General features: G+C 39.0%; 1 protein-coding gene across 1 annotated transcript in view; it reads right to left on the reverse strand.

Annotated features, from left to right (window-relative positions):
* Positions 1-21,311, reverse strand: part of SORCS3 (sortilin related VPS10 domain containing receptor 3) — a 795,336-nt gene that overhangs the window by 65,648 nt on the left and 708,377 nt on the right. The window contains exons 15-16 of the mRNA XM_007530390.3: positions 3,418-3,535; positions 1,440-1,573 (exon numbers count right to left, since the gene is read on the reverse strand). Coding sequence (XP_007530452.2) covers positions 1,440-1,573; positions 3,418-3,535 — 252 coding nt within the window. The remainder of the gene's footprint in view (positions 1-1,439; positions 1,574-3,417; positions 3,536-21,311) is intronic.

The following is a 21,311-nucleotide window of genomic DNA, read 5'->3' on the forward strand; positions in this document are numbered from 1 at the left end:
TAGTTAAGAAAGTTGTATTATATATGCATAATGTAATTACTCAGCTGTCAGAAATGATGAAATTTTCTCTTTCGCTAAATATCAATGAAACTTGACGAAACCATGTCAAGTGAGATAAGTCAGAAGAATGATAGATACTGGAGGACTTCATTCATAGGAGATTAAAGAAACTAGAAAAGGAGGCCACATGGTGGCGTACCTAGTTAGGTACACACATTACATTGCACATGGACCCTGGTTCAAACCCGTGGTACCCACCTGCAAGGGGGAAAGCTTCACAAGTGGCGAGGCAGGGCTGCAGGTATCTCTCTGCTTCTTTCCCTCTCTATCTCCCTTCTCTTCTCTCAATTTCTCAATCTGTCTGTATCCAATAATAGATAAATAGATAACAGACTTAAAAAAGAAACAAGAAAAGGTAAAACAGGGTGAAAATTGGGTTAGCTAGGATTTATTGCTGCAGATTCTAGCATAACGTTTCTTTTCTTTTTTTTTTTGCTTCCAGGGTTATTGCTGGGGATCAGTGCCTGCACCGTGAATCCACCTCTCCTGGAGGCCATTTTTTCCCCCCTTTTGTTGCTCTTGTTGTAATTATTGTTGTTGTTGATGTTGTTTGTTGTTGGATAGGACAGAGAGAAATGGAGAGAGGAGGGGAAGACAGAGAGGGGGAGAGAAAGATAGACACCTGTAGACCTGCTTCACCATCTGTGAAGCGACTCCCCTGCAGGTGGGGGTCTGGGGCTCAAACCAGCATTCTTACACAGGTCCTTGCAGTTTGTGCCACACGTGGTTAACCCGCTGCGCTACCGCCTGACCCTCAAGCATAAAGTTTCTAAAGAAGGATAGAAGGAGGGAATTGAAGGGAGGTGGAAATAATGTCCTATGGTGTAGAAAGAGGACAAGTTGATAGGTGTGACATCTTGCCATTGCTCACTGGGAGATACGGAACCATATACCTGTGATAAAGACTGTTATATAAATCAATATTCCCCAATAAAATGACAAAAAAACCCAATAAAGTTTTTTTTTTTTGATGGGTGTGTATGATTGCCATTTGAGAAAGAAAAAAGGGGATGGTGACATGAAAGAGCTCACATGGAAGAGCACAATTTTAGCAAATGTGCCTGGAGTCTAAATTAGTAAATCTTTGGACTCTATCAGTGACCAACCCAACTTCTCTGTTACTTCCCCAAATAGTTTGTCGCTGAAGCTAAGAAGTCACCTTGGATATATGCTGCTTTGACACAAACAGTTTTTCCTGTCCTGTCCTCCTCCTAGAAATGAAGCTTTCTCATCTGGCCTAAGAGCTGGAGCAGAAAAGCCAGCTGACACAGCTGACTAACTCGGGGACGTATCTTCTTCCCATAACTCCGTCTTCATTTAAATTTCCCAAATAGGCAGATGTCTGGTTGGAATTAGTCATGAGATGCCAGGGGACTCACCACTCAAAATCCCAGTCAGCACAGACACAGGGTTCTGAGACTACCGTTCCTGAGGAATCATGGCCCAGTGCACACTGGGCTCCAGGTTTTCGTTTCTTGAATATTTTCCTTTCTCCCATGACGCAAGGCTCCCCCTTAGAAAGAAAGTCAGATCAAGTCAATGGGGCTTACAGGTAATGCTATTTATATACTTTTCCCATATTTGGGAGCTACTCTCTTCCCTGATGCAGCTTTCTAGTACTTTTTCCAACTATGACACCGTCTCCTCAGATAATTCCTTAGATCCACCTACAAGTGAGATGTCCGGCTCAGGCAAAAACTAGTAAAGTCATGGGTCCCTTGGAATATACCTAAAATAGACCTACTAGTTTTTCCAAAATGGAGACCCCTAAATATTCACCTGCAATATTCCTGCCTTTAGGTTCATGATTAGAACAATTTGTTCTGCTTTGTATCTTTTAAAATATTTGTATTTATTTATTATTATTGGATAGAGACAGGCAGAAATTGAGAGGGGAGGGTGAGACAAAGAGGGAGAGAGACAGAGAGACACCTGCAGCCCTGCTTCACCACTTGTGAAGCTTTCCCCCTGCAGGTGGGGACCAGAGGTTTGAACCCATGTCCTTGTGCACTGTAATGTGAGCACTTAACCAGGTGTGCCACCACCTGGCCCCCTCTGCTTTGTATCTTAACTCTTTTTCAGGCACCAGGTTACAGATGATACCTTGATGCCAACCTGAATTCCCTGGGCAGATGGCTCCACCATGTGTCCTAGAGCCCCACCTCTCCAGATCCTTGCCCCACTAGGGAGAGAGTGAGACAGGCTGGGAGTTTGGATCAGTATGAATCGACCTGTTAATGCCCATGTTCGGAGGGGAAGCAATTACAGAAGCCAGACCTTCCACCTTCCACACCCCATAATGACCCTGGGTCCATGCTCCCAGGGGGATAAAGAATAAGAAAGCTTTCAAGGGAGGGGATGGGATATGGAGTTCTGGTGGTGGGATATTATGTGGTGGAATTGTACTCCTCTTATCCTATAGTCTTGTCAACAGCCATTCTATAAATAAAAATTCTTTAAAAATTAACAAAAAATAAAGTCCATGGTGAGAGAGGCAGGAAAACACACAGAGGTGGAACAATTTAGCTTGTCAATAGGAAACATGAGTATTTTCATACTCCTTTGGTCACTCTAAGTAGCAACATAATTCTCAGTGACCTTTCAGGAGTTTTAAGGATAAAAGGGATGATCTTCAACTACCACCACACGGAAGAAACACTATGGTAGGCTGGTCTGATTGCTCCTTCATCCAACTTCCATAAACAATGAAAGTCCATTACTCATTGCCACTGGGATGCATTGGATCGACCTTCTCGTGGTGCAACCCATGAGTACCCATTCATTGGGGAAACTGACGATCCTTCCTAGCCGACTGAATCCACATGGATCCCAGTCACTTTCAAAGCCAGCAACAAGCAGCTCCTGAAAACTTTCAACCTGACCTGTTGACTGGCTACGGAAGAAGGGCAAATGCTAGAAAAAGAAGAAGAATTGCCACTGACTACCAGCCATTTGCTCAAATGGCTTCAGTGGGATTCTAGTGGAAAGGAAGCCTCTTCTGGACTATTTTTCACATCATTTTAAAAACAAAACTATAGTTCATTTACAAAGTTCTCTCTCTATGATAAATGACCATATCTAAGTTCCTGTTACAAGTTAATGGCAATAAATAAATAAATAAATAAATAAATAAAGGGGGGTTATTGCAATTCCCTAGGGCCCAACAGTTTGAAGGACATAGAGGTCTGCCCTTATTGTATAGTAATAAATGGTCCATATTGTTAGAGCTTCTTACCCTAACGGTTCACCATTTATTTCTCAAAGGCCCTGTTTCCAAGGTCTCTGGACCTGTGTGTAAACAGCATTTCCAATGGTTCCTTTTCCTAGGAACTATCCCTCACCATCCTAGTGGAGTACCTGGTTGAGCAGGTGCCAGGTCTGGTAGTCCTCCTTGGTGCAGCGCCGGCCGAAGATGGATTTGTAGTCCACTTTCACCAACTGCCATTCAGAGCGGAGGCTGAAGTGGCCAAAAACTCTAAGTAACCGGGAGAAGGATTGAAAACAAGCAGAGAAAACCCAACAGTTATTCACTACTATAAAAACACTAGGAAGATAGAGATCTGAACTGCAACCTTGACTTTACTGATCCATTCATACTAAGCTCTTTGAAGACCATTGATGGGGAAGCCCACTGTCTACACAATTCCTTTCTTATTTCTTAGTTTTTTTTTTAATTAGTGATTTAATTGCGATCATCAAGATTATAAGGTAAGGGGCCGCTGGGGCAATGGTGCACCTGGTTGATAGCACATATTACAGTGAGCAAGGACCCAGGTTTGAGCCCCTGGTTCCCACCTGCAGAGGGAAAGCTTTTCGAGTGGTAAAACAGAAATGCAGGTGTCTCTCTGTCTCTCTTTCTCTATCCCCCACCCCTCTTGATTTCTAGCTATCTTTATCCAATAAATATAATATACAAATATATATATATATATACATATATATATATATATATATATATATATGAAAATAGGAGTATGATTCCATACCACTCCCACCACCCAAGTCCTGTACCCCACCCACACCAAGGATAACCACCATAGTTCTCCCAAGGTCTACATAACTCCTTTCAATTATGATATTACTCACAGTGGATTTAAAACCCACTGTTTAAGTATACATATGGCATATGTGATTCTGGGGATTAAACCCAGAGTCTCATACATACAAGTTTGTTCTCTAGCTACTGAACCAAGTTGCCCATTGCCCATTTATTAGTTGCAAGAGCATATATACACTTTACAGAAATAACTGAATGTAAAGACATGGAAAAGGAAAATAAATTCACCTGAGAAATCTCAAATCCTCTACCAAGATAGAACTGTTGTTCACATTTTGACATATAGTCCTCCTGTTTTCCCTTGATGGAAATGCTAACTGGTATTTCACCTAAGAAAGCTTACTGACAGGCACTCAGTTGATTTCCTCATCAGAAAAGTAGGTTGTATGTGCATGTGTTGGGGGAAGGGTGGATTAGCTAGCTGAAAGTACGGCCCTACCAGTGCCAAAATTCTGACTTAATCAAAGTATGTTTTCTGTGAAATTGCCATTGTTTAATTCACATGAGTACCACCCTCCTTCCCACCTCCCTGCAAAAAAAAAAAAATAAATAAATAAATCACAGAGATTCATAAAGGAAACTCATACTTATGTATAGTAAAGAAGCAGACCATCTGTGTGACTTAGATAATCAATACTGACCTTTCCAAATCCCAGCGGTTGATAGCCCTATAAATATGAATGATCAATCGTTTCTAGAAAAATAGAAAAATGTCTGATCATCCATATTCCACTTGGGTGGCATGTATTGTAGTTACTGGTTGAGGCATCTATCATTGTGATGTAAAGGAGAGAACAATCATGCGGGGCACTTAAACTGAGTGAAGCCTCTCAGGAACTGGATGGCTTCCATTTCAGTTAGACTGAATCACACGACAGGGAGAGGCCCTGTCCAGATATGTTTACAGTGACAACGAAGAAGCTACCTTTCTCCAAGGAATATCTCCTTTTGCTACTTGAGTATACTTTAGGAGAGGTGGGAGCTGACTAAAATGTGTGAAATGGGAGAAAGAAATAGTATTGTTTAGTAGGTGATAATACAGATTAATTAACACCCCAGGAAATCTATTTTTTCTTTATTGGGGGGATTAATGGCTTGCAGTCCACAATAAAATACAGTAGTTTGTACATGTGTAACATTTATCAGTTTTCCACATAACAATCTAACCCCTCCCCCCCACTTAGGTTCTCTTCTGCCATCATGTTCCAGGACCTGAACACCCCCACCCCAGAGTCTTTTACTTTGGTGTAACAAAGAAAAATCTTAGTGTTCTGTTGGTTAGGTACTAAATATAACTTTTAATTATTTATTTATTTAATTATTTATTAACATGTTGTTTTATTTATTAACATGTTATTTATTAACATGTTAATTTATTAACATGTTTATTAACACGTTGAGTTTTTTTGTTCTTTTTATTGAGAGAATTAGTGGTTTACAGTAAATATAATTGTTGATACAAGTGTAAAACTTCTCAATTTTCTACAAGACACTCTCCAGCTGAGCACTGCTCAGATCTGGCTTATGGTAGTATGGAGGGACTCAACTTGGAACTTTGAAACCTCAGACATGAGAAACTCTTTTAAATTTTCTTTATTTATTGGACAGAGGTAGCCGGAAGTTGAGAGGCAGGAGGAGATAGAGAGGGAGAGAGACAGAGATACACCTACAGTACTGCTTCACCACTTGTGAAGCTGTCCCCCTGTATGTGGGGACCAGGGGCTTGAACTCTGGTCCTTGCACATTGTAACATGAGCCCTCAACCAGGTGCACCATCACCCAGCCCCATGGGAAATTCTTTGTATAACCATTATGCTATCTCTCCTGCCCACCTAAGTAAAATCTTAATGAGTTACATACACTCTTCACAGAGCCAGGGTCTCATGCATGCATAAAGTTACTATTCCAGGCTTCATTTTTATTCAGGTAGTGGAAACAAAGGTGTGTTATGACACCACAACATCAGAGCTTCTCCTGTTGCCATGGCATCTCTCACATGGTGATGAGGCTTAAACCTAGGCCACACACATGGCAAAGCATATGCCATACTTGAGGAGCTACCTCTCTGCTCTAAAAATTTTATAATATTGTCTAAAAGAAGAACAGACATATTGTGAGAGAGTCTAAGGATCCCCCCCTCTAGTCAAAATGCATAGCCCTTTTTTGAATTTTAGCTAAACTCTGAACAAATGAAAAGCTATTAGGTAAGAATACCCAGAATTGTGTAGCTACTACCCTATGGAGCAAAATGCAGTGGATCCATTTCACTTGTACGTTGCGATTTCCACCTTTTAGTTCTGATTCATTTCACAGAGAGGAGATAAAATAAATCTACTTGAAATTTTTATGGGTTTGGGAGATAGTACTATACTATACAATATATGCATGTGAGAAATCCTAGATTCAGTCTCAGGTACCACCAGTAGCTGGAGCCGAGCAGTGTTTTGACAAAATAAAATAAAAGTTGAATTAATCATTCTTAATAGCCGAGTAGGACTCCACTGTGTTTATATACAACTTTCTCAGCCACTCATCTGTTGTTAAGACACCTAAGTTACTAAATTACAAATTGAGCAGCTATGAACATAGGTATATACAAATATTTTTGGGTGAAATGTGTTTGATTTGAGGCTTTTAGGTCCTGGTGGAGGAGGACCTATGCTGGGAGTGATAGTGTTTTGCAGAAACTGAGAAATTTTACACATGTACCAACAACTATATCTACTGTGAACCATTAATCTCCCCAATAAAAATAAATAGATAAGTAAAATAAAGCCTTTAACAAAAGTTATATCTTATCGGAAATTTCTACTTGTTAGAAGAGCAGAAGTTAATTTAAAAACTCGTCATGGTTTATCCAGTCTATCCAACATCACATCCACTAGTAAGTCTTCTCTGGCTGGAGTGTCCTCTGAGTAGCAGGATATTAGTGATGCTAAACCAAATTTTTCTGCCTGCTCTAAACAGTTTATGGTTATTTCCTGGATCACAAAATAAACCATGTCAGACAGACCTTTCTATGAAAGTATTACTAGCCACACAGAAGAAGGAAAGATGAGATACATTTTTTACCTGAATATTATAAAGATATATGACAAGGTATGCCATAGCAGTGTTGAAAAAAAGGTTGAAAAATATGAGCCAGGTGTTAGCAAAATTATGTGGCTGAGCAGTACCTAATTAAGGCATTAAACTCAACCATGAGGGAGGGTGCAAGCAGTCATTTGTAAGGATCTGTTGTCAGCTCTTGCAGGTTCATCATTTTTGTTAATGACATGAAGACATGAAAATAATGGCCATCATTGGAAATCACATTTTCTTATGATGCAAAGCTGGAAGAAAACAGTCAATAGGTTTGATAGTGGAGTCAGAACCTATAAAGGTCCTGGCAGGCTAAAGAAACAGACAAAGAATATGGTTAACCAGAGAAATTCTCATTCTCCCTTGGAGATTACATAAATACAGATAAGATGAGTAGAGATTAGTGCAGCCGAGGTTAAATGATGATGATGACAGCAGTTTAAGCAGTGGTTACCAGAAGAACACATTACAGAGAGATCAGAAATATTTAAGGTGATATTCTAATCCATCAATAGAATTATGCATAATACTTATAATGAAAGGGTAATAACCAGATCTACATTAGCCAGATCACGAAGAAAAACTGTAGTTAGTTTTGCTTGTTACCCTTCAAGAAATAAATGTCTCAAGCTAAAATACACACATGAGGGATCTTGATAGCAGTGGTGCTTGAATATCCTGAAATTTGCAATAAAATATGTATCCTCATCTAGATAGAAATTATATACATCTAACTAGATCCAAAAAAGGGTTCACAGTTGCCAGATTTAGGACCTCTTAAAAAAGAGTAACTAAGGGGCCAGGCAGTAAAGTACCTGGTTGAGTGCACATGCTAAAATGTGCAAGGACCTGCGTTCAAACCTCTGATCCCCACTTGCAGAGGGGAAATTTCATGAGCTGAGAAGCAGGGCTTCAGGTGTCTCTCATTCTCCTTATCTCCCTCTCAATTTTTCTGTGTCCTATCAAATAAATAAATGCATACATAATAAGAGAGGGATTAAGTGGGCTGAAAAATGACACCTCCCCCCCCCCAAAAAAAAGTATGACCATGTGCTACTATTCCCTGTAGTCTATGGCTTCCTTTGAATAAAATATCTTTTTTATGTGTTTAGACTCTCCATATGGAAGCATAATAAACAGTCAGAATATGCCTAAGTCCAGTAGTATGTATCCTTGTAAGAGATGCACAGATAAAGAGGCATGTAGAGAGAAGTTCACAGGCAGACAGAAGTAAAGACTGGAAGTCAAGGACTATCTAGAGTCACCAGAAGCTGAAGAAGCAAAGCACGAAATTAACTGCCTCCTACTATTCTAGAGAGAATACAGCTCTGCTGCCATTCTGATTTTGGATTCAAATATTCATAATTGCAAAGAATAGTAAAAGAGTATTTCTACTCTTTTAAGACACCCAGTACATGGTAGTTTGTGACAGTAATCATAGGAAACAGATAGCTATTTTATCTAAGAACACCTTTTAATTTATCTGTTCATACAGAAATAGGTAAGAACTATGGCTGGATTACCTGCAGCTGTCTCAGTAAGGGGCAAGGGAAAGGATGCCAATAGTGGACACTACAGGGAGATTTTTCATAGCATATAAAACAAATTGTAGTGTGAACATTTACAAAATGTAAGGGACCATTCTATAACACATGCAGTTACACACAGAGGAAAGGAAGTCTCAAAGCTAAATAAGAATAAAATTGGACACTCAGATTTGATAGTTTCCCAGGACTGACACTGAAAGAATGCAAGCATCACCCACCTGCATGGTTCAACTGGCTCTAAACCTCTAAGAATGTCCATATTATCGGTCTTTTCAGCTCTTTTGGCAACCTGATCTCAAGAGTGTTCATTTTAGTTGTGAACCCAAAGATGTGTGCTCAATAAGAATTTGTGGACAAATTCAGATTTCTTTCTCTTGCAGGTTTGGCAGGTACATTCCTTTCATCTATACTGCTTTGAGTTTTATACCATATTTCCTTATAGTGTGTCTCAACTGTATTACCCCAACAATAAAGCTGATACACTGATATACTCACTTGGGAGTGTGCTAGTGTTTTCTCTCCTAGACTTACTTTCTTATGTCAGACACAAGAAAGCATTGAATGTTAGGATAAAGAATTTCCCCCTTTTCTCATTGGGCCCCAACTAAGACCAGTGGGATAAAATCCTTTAAGGACTTTAAAATATGAATATATTCTCCATCTTCCATTCATTCTCAATTCTTCAATGAAAACTTTTCCTTGTGGACCTAGTCCTGTGGAGTGTAAGAGATTCTGACATAGACTCTCTCTCTCTTTTTTTTTTTTTTGCATTGGTTTAGCTTCCTCAAATCTGTTGAATATTGCATTCATTCACTGGGCTGCTGATCAGAGCTAATGGAACTTAAGAAAATGATAGAAATACAGCAAACTAAGTAGGGTATAAAATAAGAACTAGGGGGTCGGGCGGTGGCACAGTGGGTTAAGCGCATGTGGCGCAAAGCGCAGGGACCGGCGTAAGGATTCTGGTTCGAGCCCCCGGCTCCCCACCTGCAGGGGAGTCGCTTCACAGGCGGTGAAGCAGGTCTGCAGGTGTCTATCTTTCTCTCCCCTCCTCTGTCTTCCCCTCCTCTCTCCATTTCTCTCTGTCCTATCTAACAACGAATTGTGTAAACAAGGGCAATAATAATAACCACAACGAAGCTACAACAAGGGCAACAAAAGGAGGGAAAAAAATGGCCTCCAGGAGCGGTGGATTCATGGTGCAGGCACCGAGCCCAGCAATAACCCTGGAGGAGGAAAAAAATAAAATAAATAAATAAATAAAAATAAAATAACTAATTTAAATTTTAAAAAGACCTATCTCATGCCATTGTAAAAGATACTAAAATCTTTGAACAGATGATAAAATACACAATAGGATCTGTGGAAGCGAGAAGCTAGTATAAAAATCAGGATGGACCTCAAAAACCATGTCCATCATTTTGGAGTAATAAGCAACAAGGCCTACTTGATAACTACTTGGGAAAAAGCAAAAGCTCTGACTGGATTCTTCTAGTTAATAATTTACAAAATAATTTACCTTAGAAAGGTTATGAATTCATTATAAGTGTTTCTCTAAATTTCGGGAGCTTTGAGGGTGGGGCAGGTGGTAGCACGCCGGGTCAAGTGCACATAGTGTGAAGAGCAAGGGCCAGTACAAGGATCATGTTTTGAACCCCTGGCTCCCCACCTGCAGAAGGGGTCGCTTTGCAGGTCTGCAGGTGTCTATCTCTCTCTCTCTCCCTCTCTGTTTTCCCCTCCTCTCTAATTTCTCTTTGTCCTATCCAAAAACAACAACAACAACAACAAAAGCAACAACAATAACAGCACAACAGCAACAATGGGAAGAATGGCGTCCGGAAGCAGTGAATTTGTAGTGCAAGCACCAAGCCCCAATGATAACCCTGGAGGCAAAAAATAGCTTTTGAGCACCAATTAAAATTAATAAATTCCCTAATCCATTTCTCACTACATAGATTTTTTTTTGTTGAGGAAATCAACTGGAATTTACTGGTTCTGATATCCTTTTGCTTTGTACCTTGCCACGTGGATTTTTTTTTTTTTGAGAGTTTTTGATTCCATTCAAAACTCATCTTCTTGGGCTTTACAAACATGCAAGACCTTCTTTTTAAAAAAAAACCTCTGGGGCCAGGTGGTGGCACACATGGTAAAGGGAACACACCACAATATGCAAGAACCCAGGTCATGTCCCTGGTCTCCACCTGCAAGGTAGGAAGCTTTATGAGTGGTGAAACAGTGCTGCAGGTGACTCTTTCACTGTATCTGTCTCTGTTTTCCCTCCAAATTTCTGTCTCTATCCAAAGTAAAATAAAAAAAAATTAAATTATTCTGGTGCTAATTATGTAGAATGCTAATACGACTAGTTATAGGTACCCTCTCTATCCCACCCAGTTCATATGTTTTATTTAATTTTTACCATACAAGAATCTGTTTATGGTTGTGAGAACACTAGGCAAGAGAATAGAAGACTTGCTTCTTCTCTAGGTCTAGTGAATCATTTACTAGGTAACCTCAAGCAAATCAGTTTATATGATAAGGCTTCAATTTCCTCACAAAAGACTTTTTTTTCTTGTTTTTTTTTTTGTATTGTTTAATTTTTTTCTTTATTTCCTTTTGTTGCCCTTGTTGTTTTATTATTGTAGACATTATTGATGCTGTTGTTGTAGTTGGATAGGACAGAGAGAAATGGAGAGAGGAAGGGAAGACAGAGAGGGGGAGAGAAAGACAGACACCTACAGAACTGCTTCATTGCTTGTGAAGTGACTCCCCTGCAGGTGGAAAGCCAGGGGCATGGTCCTTATGCTGGTCCTTGAGCTTAGCACCACCTGTGCTTAACCGGCTGTGCTACTGCCTTTTTTTTTTTTTTTTTTTTTAAATCGCTGGGGTTCGGTGCTTGCATTATGAATCCACTGCTCCTGGAGGCCATTTTCCCATTTTTGTTGCCCTTGTTATTGTTATTGTTGGATAGGGCATACAGAAATTGAGAGAGGAGGGAAAGACAGAGACGGAGTGGGGGAGAAAGACAGACACCTGCAGATCTGCTTTGCCACTTGTGAAGCGACCCCCTGCAGTGGGGAGCTGGGGGTTCGAACCTGAATCTTTATGCTGGTCCTTCTGCTTCACCCCATGTGCACTGAACCTGCTTTGGTATTGCCCAGCCCCCACAAAAGATACTTTTTAATCTGTGACATTTACATTCAAAGAATAAAATGCAGGAATATTATGGGTAGAATGTTGTTATTAATACAATTTCCAACAGTTTATCTTATTTCAAATTCAGTATCTCTTTTTATGTAAAAAAGCTATCTATCTCTCAGTAACTCTATACACACAGAATTATCAGTGACATTCATCTTTGTCTCCACCAGTACTTCTATTGTGTAACAGATGTTCAGTAAATAGTTCTGGGTTGATTAATGATTAAGCTTAATCTAGAAAGATTATTCTTCACTTCTTCAAAAACTGCGGCAGTGCCCTATCTGCCCTTATTTCAACCTCAAAAAAAAAAAAAAAAAAAACCTGACTTAGTTAAATGTGTTGTTCTTTGAAGTTTAGAAAGACAAAAGAAGTCTCAAGGGCAAAAATAGCAGTGGCTTCTTTGGACTGTCCTAGGATTTATACAAGTGTTAATTCTCAGGGACCAAGTAGTATACCTTCACTAATCTACAATCCAGAGCTGAGTAAGTCTTGTGGGGAGGAAAGTGATTAATTTGAGGGAGGGAGGTGGTTCAACAAAATAAGAGACCTCATTAGAATTCCATACACATCAAGGGTTAGCTACCCATTAATTAAATGATTTCAAAGGGGATCTTGGTATATAATTGCTATAATTTAGGTGGAAACAATGCCATCCTAAACGTAATTAGAAAAGTAGGCTCTGTAAAGATGTTTTCCTCTTTATAGGAAAGCAACTCTAGGTCACCTGACTCTCCCCTGCATAGTAACTTGTTTCTTTTTATGACCTCCAATTATCTGCTTCCACAGTTATAAAAGAGATTGCTGATAGAAATGTCCAAAGAGAACAAACTGCGTGTAAAGTTAGAAGAACTCCACTACAGACTGACTTTTGATTAAACCCAACAAGACTGGAACTGTGTTGTTACAGATGTGCCCTAGGGTAGAGGAGATACTAACACTTGCACCTTAAATTCTTCTCACCACCAACTCTCCCCTTATTATCTTCAAAACTAGAGCAAGACCAACAATAAGTGTCCATTCTTTTCAGTCTAATCTCTTTCAGGTAATGCTTCAATTAAATTCTCAGTTCTGTAATTGTAGAATATTTAGCAGAGCTCCTGGTGTGGGTGTGCTTGTGTGTTTAAGCACAGACACAACAAGGCACTCATGTCTTATCATCCATGCTCCTCACTAAAATATCTTCCCTTATTCTCTGCCTGCCCCTAAATTCAAGTCCCTGCTTAAATGGCACTTCCTCTTAGAGAATTATACACTTCATTCTTAAGCGATCTTTCTTCTTAGTTAAACTTTCTAAGTGAATATATTGCTCTTTTCCCACATATGTAAAGGCTTTTCCTCAGTTTCTACATTCCTTTCTTCTAGTCATACCATAATTTCTTTTCCATCTTTCCCTCTCTGGCTGTCATAAGTTAAGCCTTCTTCTCTGTTCCTACACTTGACCTTGGTGATACTGTTCCTTTAATTGCAACCTCTCTGTGAAAACACTCAAGGTATCTATTCTTGTTCTTGAATTCTCACAAGATTCTAGTCATGAATACCATACTAAGAACCTTGAACTGGTCCCAGAAACTCTCTGAATCAACCTCCTTCTACCTTTGTAGAATTATCTTCTGCTGTCACTTCTGCTCAATGAGAATTACATTTTGTTCTAGTAGAAGAAGTATGATAGCCTACAGCCTGCTTTTTCTTTGCTTGAGATATCATTCTACACTTCTTATTCAACCCCTATGGATTCTGAAAGTGTGAAGTTAAATAATAAACTGTAATTCTTCGCAGAGAGAAAAGAAAGTAAATGAAAGCTTCCTAAATTTAAACATTTTGTATTGACTATTCTGATATTCTCTTTATGACACTAAACTATTAAACAGCTCATGAATTTGTTTCCAAACACAATAAAGTTTTTTCTTTATTAGAATTTTTTTAAAAGACTCACTTAATTGCAATTTTTAGAGAAAAGATGATCTATTTTATGTCAGCTTCTTGGAAATAGTACAGACTTTGCTTTTAGCCCAATAAATCATCAGTTTTAAAAATCACCACAAAATGTTTGCTTAACAAATATTCTCTATGTGTTGAATAGGTCATTATATCTAAGTCTTTTAAGTCAAGTTTGTTAAAGTGTTGTTCTTAGCCAAAAATCATTCTTTTTATTTGTTTGTTTAGTTTCTTTTTTTCACCCCCCTCCACTGCCCAGAGTTGGAGACTTGGGCATATACAGACTTTACTGTACTGGTCTTAATTTTTTTTATTCAGGGAGAGAGAGAGAGAGAGAGAGAGAGAGAGAGAGAGAGAGAGAGAGAGAGAGGAGAGATTGAGTAAGAGAGAAAGAATCTGAGAGAGCCAGCTAGTGCTTCCTGATGTCCTGACTCCCAAGTGATTGTTGGAGCTCAACATTTGGCCATGTATATACCATGGAACATGGATAACCAGTTCATGACTGCTTGGTTTGTAAATAACTTTATTAAAATATAGCCCTTATATCAACTCTTTTTCAGCCACCAGATTCCAGATGATACCATGATGCCAACCCGACTTCCCTGGGCAGATGGTCCCACTAATGTGTCCCGGAGCCCCACCTCCCCAGATCCCTGCCCCACTAGGGAAAGAGAGAGACAGGCTGGGAATATGGATTGACTTGCCAACAACGCTCATGTTCAGAAGAGAAGCAATTACAGAAGCCAGATCTTCCACCTTCTGCATCCCATAATGATCCTGGGTCCATAATCCCAGAGGGATAAAGAATAGGAAAGTTTTCATGGGATGGGATGGGATATGGAGCTCTGATGGTAAGAATTATACCCTTCTTATCCTATGATCTTGTCAATATTTCCATTTTATAAATAAAAATTAAAAAAATATCCCTACAATATTATAAATTTTCCATTTATTTTTGCATTTTTATAGGTTTTGATGTTACATAATTGCAACAAAAAACAGATCTTTATGATGATTTTATCTTCCTGATGGATAATATTTTTATTTTAAACTCTAAATATAACTATTTCCTCTTATGTCCACAGTCCTTTTTCCTTATTAATCTGTTTGCTCCTCAGGAAAAAAAATACTTCAGTATTTTATCTCTCTTTTGGGCATAACTTTTAGTAATTCCAAGTTAGAATACAAATTTGGAGAAATGTTTATATGTTATCACCCATATGATATTTAAAGTTTTAGAAGGTTTCAAATCCATAAGATGTGTTCTGAGCTTAAATGTGTATTTATTTATTTATTTATTTATTTTTGGATAGAGAAATAGCAAAAATTGAGAGAGGAGGGAAAGAGAGGTAGGGAAAGAGACAGACACCTGAAGCTCTACTTTACCACTTGTGAAGCTTTCCCCCTGCAGGTGGGACCAGGGCATTAAACCTGGGCCCTTGTGCACTACAATGTGTGTGCTTAACTAGGCATGCTATTGCCTGGCCCCTTAAATGAGTTTTAGTGTAAATTAAGAAATGCATTCTTTTAAACCATTGTTAATATTCTCTATAGTAGCAATTACTTAGACTAATCTACAGGATTTATCTGTGGGATCCTGGGAATTCTGTCTGTAAGCAGTTTGCCTTATGCCTTGAACAGTCCATGATCTCTCCTATAAGATTTTGCAGAGAGTAAGTACAAGTCAATAAAATAACAATAATTAGAGGTACATTCAAAATACTTCAGAGAATTTACTAACTGCTTATAGTACACTAATTACTTTGCATGGATCACCTAATGATTTTAAAGGATTTATTTATATAATGATATTGGGAGACAGGGAGAAGGAGAGAGGCAGAGAGTGAGAGAGATGGAGAGAGGTGGAGACAGAGTTGCCAAAGCCCTTCTAGTATGTGAAGTAGGGGACTAGGGATTAAACTTGGGGCTTCATGCATAGAGGCTCTATGCTCACCACCGAACTGCCTCCTAGGCTTCAATCTCATATAACATTCTTATTCCTATTTACCAAATGAGATAGCGGAGAATCAAAGAAGTCAGATGACTCATCAAATAAAATGATACAGCAAGAAGGTGCTAGACCCAGGAGTCCAACTTACATGATTGCTACTTATATAATAACATAGTTCTCAGCACTAAGCTTTCTGTGAGGTTCATAGTCTTCTTTCAGTGTTTCATGACTCATTATCATTTATTTAGCTACACAGTTCTGAACTGAGGTATGGGCACAGGGGGCCTTTTAGCTCCAGTTCATAATAGGCCCACAGACTGTCTATACCAAAAGCAGAAACAAGTCTGGAAAAATAGCTCACTGGGTAAAAGCACATAGATTGTCATGTTTGATACCCAAGTTCAAGGCCTGGCTCCATATGGGAGATGTTAATACACTGGATGAAACTCTGAGGCTGTATTATCCCTCCCTCCTTCGCAGTGTGAAAAAAAAAGTAGCCTGGGGTAGTATAAGTATGCATATATGATGCCCTGGAATATAAAAATAATAACAAATAAATAACATAGCCAAACAAAAATAATGGTAGAAAAACATGAAATATATAAAGCTGAAAACACAGACAAAGGAAGGAAAGATAAATGCACAAAAAAGAAATATCCAGAGAACTCCAATAATGGCCCTGCTTGTTTCAGGTCTAAGCTATCTAACATATGGTGAACTCTACACTTGAATCTGAATGACTATTGAGCCTGGACTTAAAAGCAGACCTCAGTTTAGAGTCCCTGGGAAATGAATAAAAACAAACAGTATGGGGAGTAACTGTAGAGTGTGCATGTTACCATATTGAGGGCCTGGGTTCAAGCCCTGGTCCCCACCCACAGGAGCTAAGCTTCATGAGTGGGTGGAGCAATCCTACTGGTGTCTCTTTATTTCTCACCTCTACCAAAAAGAAAAGGCAGGAGGAGGAGAGAGAGGAAGAGGGAAAAATGGCCACCAGGAGCAGTCTAGGTATCAAACTCTAGGAATTATGGTGCTGGCAAAGTAATCAATTAATAAACAAAGAGAACAACCATTATAAAACCTTACATTCAGAAGGATCCTGAAAAATGAACCATTAGTCCAAGCTTTTCTTGAACTAACTGGGGAAGCCAATACCCAGGTTTGAGCAGCTTGCTCAGAAACACCAAGAACTAGTACTTAAATCTGCTGAAATACAACTTTCTTCTACACTGACTATATTTTACAGAAGTCCTTTGCATTCTGCAAGCTGAGTCATGGTGTGCCATATATGACAACAATTCTACAGGTAATTGTTTTAGAAATGAAGAGGAGGAGGAGGCAATGATGATAACCACCACCACCAGGATCACTCCCAGAACTGTGGTTCATCTGTAATATTTTATCCAAGATACTTTTCTTACACTTTGTTGGCTTTTTTTCCAAGTTCCTGAAACAAAGGGATCTCCATGATTTACTAAACTGCATAGGCTCACCAGCAGGAGAATTTTCCTTGATAGGCTAAGATGTGCATTTCTCTACAGTTGTTCTCAGCACTCTATTCTGAATCATCAGAATGACACAAATCATGATGCATTCTGGTTTCTGGGAAAGTTAGCATGACTCCCTACAGGGACAGAACAACTGTTCTCATCGAGCTCCTAAACTAGGTGATGATGGAAGATACTAAGGTGAAAACATCTAACTGGAGGTGTCACTGGTGGTTAGCAAGATGAAGGCAGGTGAAGACCCTGATTTTTATGAATTAGGGAAAGCCTTTAGAGGCGAAGAGGAAATACTCTCATTGATCTAAGTATTGCTTTCATATCAACTAACAGATCAATGTGTCTCAAATCAAATGATCCACAATGACCCCATCAGGGTAGGTGTAATTTCCCCCATTGAAACACTGGATTTATTTCTCATTCTTCTAAGTAAACAGTTAAACCTGCTGTGGATTTCTGTGAGTCACGCACCATCTTCTCTGCCACCTCCATCCAGGACTCAGAATTAGCCATTGCTAGGAAACCACAAATCCCAATTCAATCCTTTTTCTCAGCCTTAACGCCTTTCACTGGCTGGATGTCATTAGTTTGAGAGTAAATTATTAGAAACCTGGAAAACAGTTCTGAAATGCCTGCAGATTTATGATGAAGTCATTTCACAAAAGGTCACAGGCAACCTTGCTATAATTAAATCTTTCATTAATTTTTAAAATACACAATAACTTACAAATGCAGCATGAATTAACCAGATGACCTTGAAGAAATTATTTAGAGCACTGCCTCATCAAAAGCTACTATCTAGCAATTTCTTGAATTTCTATTCTATGAGTGGGATTTGTCTGTTTTCCATCCCTGTCTTTGACTGGGTTCCAGTAGCCTATTTATTTGATGTGATTTAGTAGTAATATCCTCAAAGTATTATTTTACACAGGAATAGTATGTAGTTCCTCTAGGCCTCCAACCACAAAGATAAAATAAGGGTGATACAGCTTTTTCACACACATAGCATTAAATGTAGCCCCTCAACTGGGCTTAAACTTCTAGTAGACCCCTCCCTCCACTATCATTGGTCATTTCCATCAGGAACATCATCATAAGCCCTTTTAAGAGCCTCTCTAGGACCTTACCCTTACTATAAAGTAGCAATAGTAGGGACTTCCCCATTTTTTAAAGGGAGGCTGGGTCAGCTTATTCTGCCACTTGAAGAAGACTGGTCCTGAAATGAGTACAGCCTAGAACGTTCCCAGCTGTGACCATAAACTGTGAACTCAAGACAGGCACTTGGAGATTATACAGGTTTCTGCTAAATGTAAATATATATATGTCCTGGGTCAGATTGATGGGATAAACAGGTGAATTTATATATTTTCTTCAAGTTTGGAGGCTACTCTCTACCATAATCCAGTTTTCAAGCTTTGTTCTCAACTCTGACATCATCTTCTTAGTCCACCTCCATGTTAATTATCAAGCTCAACAACATTTCCTAAAGAAATGGACCCCTACAGACATACTTAAAATAGACTTCCTAGCTTCTTTCTATTGTAAAATCCCTACTATCACCTACTCTATTCCTACTTTCCTATTTATTATTTTGAACCCTTTCATATCTTAATTGCCTTTTGTCACTGAGTTGCAAAGGATACTAGTTCCATTCTGAACTCCCTGGCTGACAACCTCATCAATATGCCCTGGACCCTCACTTCTCCAGAGTCTTACTCCACTAGAGAAAGATAGAAATTAACTCAGGGTATGGATTGAACTGCCAATGTCCATATCCAGTGGAGAAGCAATTACAGAAATCAGAACTCCCACCTTCTGCACCCCAGAAAGAATTTTGCTCCATATTCCCAAAGAGGAGAAGGAATGTTAGGAAAAGATGACTAGAGAGCTGTGAAACCCAACTCCATCAGGACCCAGAGAGAGAAGAGGAAAAAGGGAAAGAAACTCAGAAGTACTAATAAGTGTAGGTGTGACTTATAAAGGAATAGAATGCAGGACCAAATAAAAAATAGGTCATAAATAATCTAATCAACTCTTATCTGTGGCCTTGGAAGAACCATTGCAGTTTCCAATAGAGAGGCTGGGGACAAAGAATTCTGGTGGTGGAAACAGTGTGGAATTGTACTTCTGTTATCTTATAGTTTTGGAAGCCAATATTAAATCACTTATAAGAAATGATTTCTAGGGAGTCAGGCGGTAGTGCAGCTGGTTAAGCACACGTAGCGCGAAGCGCAAGGACCAGCATAAGGAACCCGGTTTGAACCCCTGGCTCCCCACCTCAGAGAAGTCACTTCACAGGCGGTGAAGCAGGTCTGCAGGTGTCTATCTTTCTCTCCCCCTTTCTGTCTTCCCCTCCTCTCTCCATTTCTCTCTGTGGTATCCAACAACAACGACATCAATAACAACTACAACAATGAAAAACAACAAGGGCAACAAAAAGGGAACAAATAAATAATAAAAAAAGAAAAAAATGACTTCTTTAAAAAATGCACCCTTTTTTTCATCTTCTAAAAGGCACTCTTTTCATATTTATGTTTTGGTAAATTATTTCTATTTAAGTATTAAAAAATAATGGATTTTTCATTACACAAAATTTTCCAATTATAATTCCCCCTGCCCACATCACTGCTGAACTTTTTCCTTTTTTATTTTTTTAGTTCTTATTAATAGTTTGTTACAAGATGGTAAGATTACAATGTATAGTTCCATACCATACCCACCACCAACATATGGATATACCTCTTCATTTCATCCCTGAGATAAAACAGATTGGGATTAATAAATATATGAGTCTAAAAATGATCAAACTCAAGTGTCATGCTTGTGCAGTGCTAATTAGCAATTTCCCTGACCAAAGCACACTTTGTATTTTTGTAAGAAAGAGAGTCATATGAGGTGGGGATAGATAGCACAATAGTTATACAAAGAGATTCTCATGTGTGAGGCTCCAAAGTCTCAGGTTCAATCCCCATACCACCATAAGCAAGAGCTAAGCAGTGCTTTGGTAATAATAATAATAATAATAATAATAATAATAATAATAAAAAAACACTGCTTTACATTCCCTAATGTTTGTCTTTGTCCTTGATACTCGTTTTTTGTAATTTTTTTTTTTTAAAAAAACTTTACTTATTGGATAGAGACATCCAGAAATCAAGAGGGAAGGGGGTGATAGAGAGGGAGAGAGACAGAGAGACACCTGCAGCCCTGCTTCACCACTAGCAAAGCTTTCCCCCTGAAGGTGGGGACCAGGGGCTTGAACCCTAGTCCTTGCACATAGTAATCTGTGCGCTTAACCAGGTATGCCACCACCCAGCCCACTCTTTTCTTTTTTTTGATTTAATTATGATCAACAAGTCTGCTGGATAAGAGGGGTACAAGTCCGCACTGCTGAACTTTTTTTGTGTAGGGTATGCAAGAAAATTTAGAACACAAAATCCCCATCATCAGAAATCTTGACTATCTTATTTATGTCCTAGTTCAGCTCCTAGAACTCTTGAACAGTGTATACTAGGTTCTGGTCACTCAAAGCATATTTGCTGAATAAGGGAATAATAAATATTATTGTGTGATGATATTGATGTATGTGGGGTGCTGATTCTGTAATAAATGTTCCTATAGAGTTCATTTCTCTCTGAAAGTTGCAGGTTTCCCATGTGCCCTCTTGCCCACTGCCTCTATAAGTACATCTTTCTGCCTCCTTGGAGGAAGCAGCAGAGGACCAATTTCAAATAGCAGGAAAACATGTTCTGGGAAGGTCAGACATCAGATGCCAGCAGTTACCATTCTCCAGAAATCCAGGCCACATCCTTGACTATTGGTGTGTGTCCATGCCACCTGATTGTTTTCCCATTACAGCATAGATGGGATTAGTGGTAAAGAAGGTCAGTAGCTACAGGGGGATTGCATTAAGTGAAAGTGAGACATGAACTAGACCTTAATAGAAATAGGCAGGGGATTAACAGCAAGGAATCCTGCAA

The sequence above is a fragment of the Erinaceus europaeus genome, chromosome 14, assembly GCF_950295315.1.
Source record: "Erinaceus europaeus chromosome 14, mEriEur2.1, whole genome shotgun sequence".
NCBI classification, from domain to species: domain Eukaryota; kingdom Metazoa; phylum Chordata; class Mammalia; order Eulipotyphla; family Erinaceidae; genus Erinaceus; species Erinaceus europaeus.